At 47.9% G+C, this 4,718-nt stretch overlaps 1 protein-coding gene across 1 annotated transcript; it reads right to left on the minus strand.

Moving 5' to 3' along the window:
* Positions 1 to 3,132: 3,132 nt before the first annotated feature.
* LOC120668113 (NDR1/HIN1-like protein 1) lies at positions 3,133 to 4,189 on the minus strand. The gene has a single exon (XM_039948047.1). The coding sequence runs from the start codon at positions 4,069 to 4,071 to the stop codon at positions 3,307 to 3,309; it is 765 nt and encodes a 254-aa protein (XP_039803981.1). The 5' UTR covers positions 4,072 to 4,189; the 3' UTR covers positions 3,133 to 3,306.
* Between the last annotated feature and the right edge of the window lie 529 nt (positions 4,190 to 4,718).

Here is a 4,718-nt window from a genome sequence, read left to right on the forward strand (position 1 = left end):
ATTAAATTCACCCAAGGGATATCATGTCTATTATAAAACTTGTGTAGGTTCTTCAGAAGCAAAGCTTCATTTTGTGTCTAAAGATTCAGGACTCCCAGTCCTCCTTCTGACTTGGGTAAGCAAACCATTTCCCATGCAGCTTTAGATGGTGATCTGTTAGCCAAATCTGCCCCTCTCCAAAGACTATGCTTTCTATAAGTATCCACTTGCTTAATCACTGTTTTATGCAATTTAAAGGTGCTCATACAGAACATAGGAAAAGAAGTGAAGATAGAGTTTGTTACTTCCAATCTACCTGCCTGGGAGAGGAAAGCAGATGTATATGCCAATCTTCTCTCACATTTTGTCACCAGAGGCAGGAAGTCCACCACTTTGGGTTTAGTAAGACCAAGTGGCAGGCCCAAATATGTAAAAGGCAGAGTTCCCAGCTCACAGCCTATGAGTTGAGCAAGTAGAGCAGTTTTGCTATCTTCCACATTAATTGGAATCATCATTGACTTTGAGAAATTGACTTTGAGACCTGTAGAAGCTGAGAAATCATGCAGGATGTTCTTAAGGGCTAGGAGTTGATCTTGACAAGCTTCCATAATTACCAAAGTGTCATCAGCATACTGCAGGATTGGAAAATCTTGGCTGTGCTGAAGAGGGATGGGTAGATGTAGGATATTATCAGACCGGACTTTATTCACCATACTTTGAAGAAGATCTGAATCTAACACATACAACAGCGGTGAAAGAGGATCCCCTTGCCTAACACCTCTTTTGCAGTGGAAAATCTTACTAAGGACACTATTAAGCAACACAGATGAGGAGCCTGAGTTAAAAATATGTTGCATCCAAGAAATCCATTTTGGCCCAAAACCTTTTTGTTGCATAATACTCAGCATAGCATGGTGTTCCACCTTATCAAATGCTTTTTCAAAATCTAATTTGAGAATGAAGATTTCCTTCCTTGAGGAGTGGCACATATGAAGGTATTCAAGGGCCCATGCTAAGCAATCCTGAATTGTTCTAGTTTGGATGAAACCATATTGATTTTTGTGGATGAGCTTCTGAATAATCCTCTGCAGTCGATTGGCCAGCAACTTAGTTATAATTTTCATAGAGATGTTGAGCACTGAGATTGGCCGAAAATCATTTACTCTGGATGGACCATCTATTTTAGGGACAAGTGTAATGTAGGAGCCATTAATACTTTGCAAACAGATATTACCAATAAAAAACTCATGACAGAGATTGTAGAAGTCATGCTTGATAATAGGCCAATATTTTTTTGATAAAATCAGTATTAAACCCATCTGGTCCAGGAGACTTGTCAAAAGGGAGAGATGCCACTACTGAATCAATTTCCTCATGAGTGAATGGCTCCTCTAAAAAAGAGAGATCTTGATGTGCCCTTAGTAAGGAGCCCAAGTCCAGAAGCATTGATGTAAATTCAGATTGGCCCAATCTATATTTGTATGCTTCCCAGAGTATGTTTGCTTTTGTCTGATGGTCTGAGTGCAGGTTGCCCAATGAATTCTCCAGGGAGGTGATCAAATTTTTCCTATGCCTAATTGTAGCATTGGCATGAAAGAATTTTGTACCAGCATCTCCTTTAGTAACCCATCTGATTGTACCTCTTTGTTTCCAGTAAATCTTTTGTTGTTTCAAGAGAGAAATAAGCCTTTGTTCTAAAATATTACTGAAATTCCATTCCTGTAGGGAAAGATCTCTGAATTCTTCTAGGAGCCCCAAGAAACTGAGAACTAACTTCACATTTGTTATATTAGCTTTTAGGCTGGAGAGCTGAGATTGCCAAGCTCTGATAACTCTCCTAAGATTCTTAAATTTGGCTGTAATGACTTTGCCTGAATCAGATTGGAAAGTTGGCAGAGACTATTCATGTTGTACTATATTCAAGAATTGCTCATGTTCCATTAGTTAATTTTTAAACCTGAAATTTTTTCCTTTTGGGATGGTTGTTTTGATAGAGATAAGACAAGGAGAGTGATATGATGTTTCCATTGTAAGGGTGGACACAGAAGCATTTGAGAAGGTATTTGTCCAGGATTGTGAGGTAAAAAACCAATCTAATCTCTCAAGAAGAGGTGAGAGTTGCTTATTGGACCAGGTAAACCTTTGGCCATGTAGATGTAGCTCAACTACACCTAATGCACTGAGTGCCTCATTAAAGAGTAGCATTTCAGCTAGATCCCCACCTGGTTTATTCCTATCTGCTGGTTTTCTTATGAGATTAAAATCTCCTGCCAGTAGCCAATTAACCTCTGGTGGCATTTGGATATCCTTTAGCCAATGCAAAAAGAGGGGCTTGCCCGAGGGGGTGCATGGAGCATAGATATTTGTCAACAACCAGGTTGAATCATCATGCTTAGAGGTGAGTTCCACGGAGATACTGAAATCATTGCTAAATACCAGATGGCCATTAAAGAGATAGGATTTTCAGATAGTGATAATGCCTCCAGAAGCTCCCACTGAGGGTAGATACTCAAAACTGTCAAATTGGCTGGGACAGAAATTTTTGATGAATTGTAAATCAAAGTTCTCCTTTCTTGTTTTCTGAAGACAAACAATGTCACAATTGCTTTCTGTGATTTTATCTCTGATGAAAACCCATTTCTTATCTGAATTTATGCCACGCACATTCCAACAGAGAACTTTCCAAGATTTAGAGAAAGTATTACGATCCATAAAAAGTACTGGTAAGTACAGTGAAGCATCGATGCCCAACTAGGGCACATCCACATCCAACAAAATAATTCACCAACAAGTTTGCACCCGCAACTAAAGAAGAAATTATTACAGACCCAGAGAAGGTTAACATAGATAAAGATAGATAGATAAGCATAGGTCTGGTAAAATAAAAGATGACTGAAGCTTGACTTCTTGGGCTTCTTCTTGTGATTTTTATCATCTTCATTATCCTTGTTGGACGGTTTCTTCTTGATCTGCTTCTTCCCACCAGGGGTTGCAGGTAACTTTTTCTTGTTCTTGTTCAGAACTGGTGCAGTAAGACTTTCTTCATCCAAATTGCAGAAAGTGGCCCCCAAATTCCTTATCACCGATGGGGAGAGAGTAGGGGGTGTGACTGTATTTGTCCCGTACATATACAACATATATACCCAAACCAGAAACAGTAACATGATCGCGCAAATAAGTTTGCAATTTAATTACAAAGCTTGTGTTATTTATGTACCTAGATTGGTATACTGTGCTCTGACACGTCCCATTCGGCGCACAACACACGAAGATTACATTGGATCAAGCTACACATGAGACCCATCTCCAACCCAGATCGTCATCGCGTCACATGTCGACGTTGCAGGCGGGGGCGGTGAGCAGCGGCGCCTGCCGGGGCTCGCCGCCGGCTCCGGCGCCGTGCTGCTTCCCCGCAGGCTCGCGCACGCCGAGCAGCAGGTCGCAGCGCGCGTACATGGAGTGCCACCCCCGGTGGAACGGCCCGGACACGAACCGGACGCAGCCCAGCACCACCACGCGCAGCGGCAGCACGCCGTACGCCACGTCCGCCGCCAGCGCCACCGCGGTCTCCGGCGACACGGGCACCGGCGCCGCGGCGGCGCCCCCGCCCCCGCCCCCGCCCCCCAGCACGGGCGCCACCTCCACGGCGGCGCCGGCGTCCTGCGCCAGCGGGGGCAGGGGCGCGGGCGCCGTCAGGGCCTCCCCGCGGTACGCCGCGTACGCCGCCAGCCGGTCGTACCGCGCCGCGGACCGCGCGCTCGGGTTGCGGAGCACCAGCGCGACCTGGAACGACGCCGCCACCGCGGTGGGGCCGCCGGCGGCGGCGGGCGTGGCGTTGTAGAGCGCGAGCACGGCGGCGGAGGTCACGGCGAGGGTGGGGTGGGACGGGCGGTACACCACGTAGAGCACGAGACAGGTGATGCCCGCCGCGAGGAGGAGGACGAGCACCGCGAAGCACAGGGCGCGGGCGCCCCCGCCGTAGTTGTAGTAGCCGTAGCGGCGGCCGGGCTTGAGGTCGCCGGCGTGGACGCCCTTCCTCTCGCCTCTGTGGTGGTGGTCGGCGGGGTCCGGCGGGAGGTGGTGCTCGGCCATCTGCTTTGGGGCCCTTGGAGTAAGCACTAAGCAGCAGGTGAAGGAAGCCGGAAGCTATGGATATGTGTGTGTGTCGCGTCCCCGCGGCGTGTCGCGCGTACGAGGTAGAAGCAGGAGGCTTCGCTGGTGGCGCTGGACGATGACACGTCAGGCTACGGACGCAAACCTTGGCGCTTGGTCGGCAACCTTTGGATGATCCGGTGCTGTCGATGAGCTGTGATCACCTTCAATCATATCCCTGTGGTGCATAAACCTGATCGCCTTCCGCCGTGGAACAATTCGATCGGATCCTTTGGTCTGGCTAGTGGCCGGATTATTCAGCCAGCAATAGCATGCATGAAAATCTCACCGCTGGATGGATAGTAGTTTTTTTTTTGACATCCGTGGACACGTAGTATCTGATCGCCGAATCGCCCGTTGCTGCTGCCAATGAAGGGCCTTCCTCTAATCTTGGCCACCGCCCAACGATCTTAATCCCAACTTGTCCAAAGTTTGGTGACTGTGGCTAGAAGTGTAGCGAGGATCAAATTCTACGTGTGGCGAGCGGAATAGAGAGCTGAGACTGAGAATGGATGGAGCTGCACTGGGACGCGCCCACACAGGGAAGGGGCGCCCGCCGGCGGCAGATTTGGCGGCCGCTATGGCTT

Source organism: Panicum virgatum, chromosome 3N (assembly GCF_016808335.1).
Source record: "Panicum virgatum strain AP13 chromosome 3N, P.virgatum_v5, whole genome shotgun sequence".
In the NCBI taxonomy this organism is placed as follows: Eukaryota; Viridiplantae; Streptophyta; class Magnoliopsida; order Poales; family Poaceae; genus Panicum; species Panicum virgatum.

Excerpts from the sequence above, each read along its gene's own strand:
- LOC120668113 (XM_039948047.1), bottom strand. The coding sequence starts at position 4,071 with ATGGCCGAGCACCACCTCCCGCCGGACCCCGCCGACCACCACCACAGA.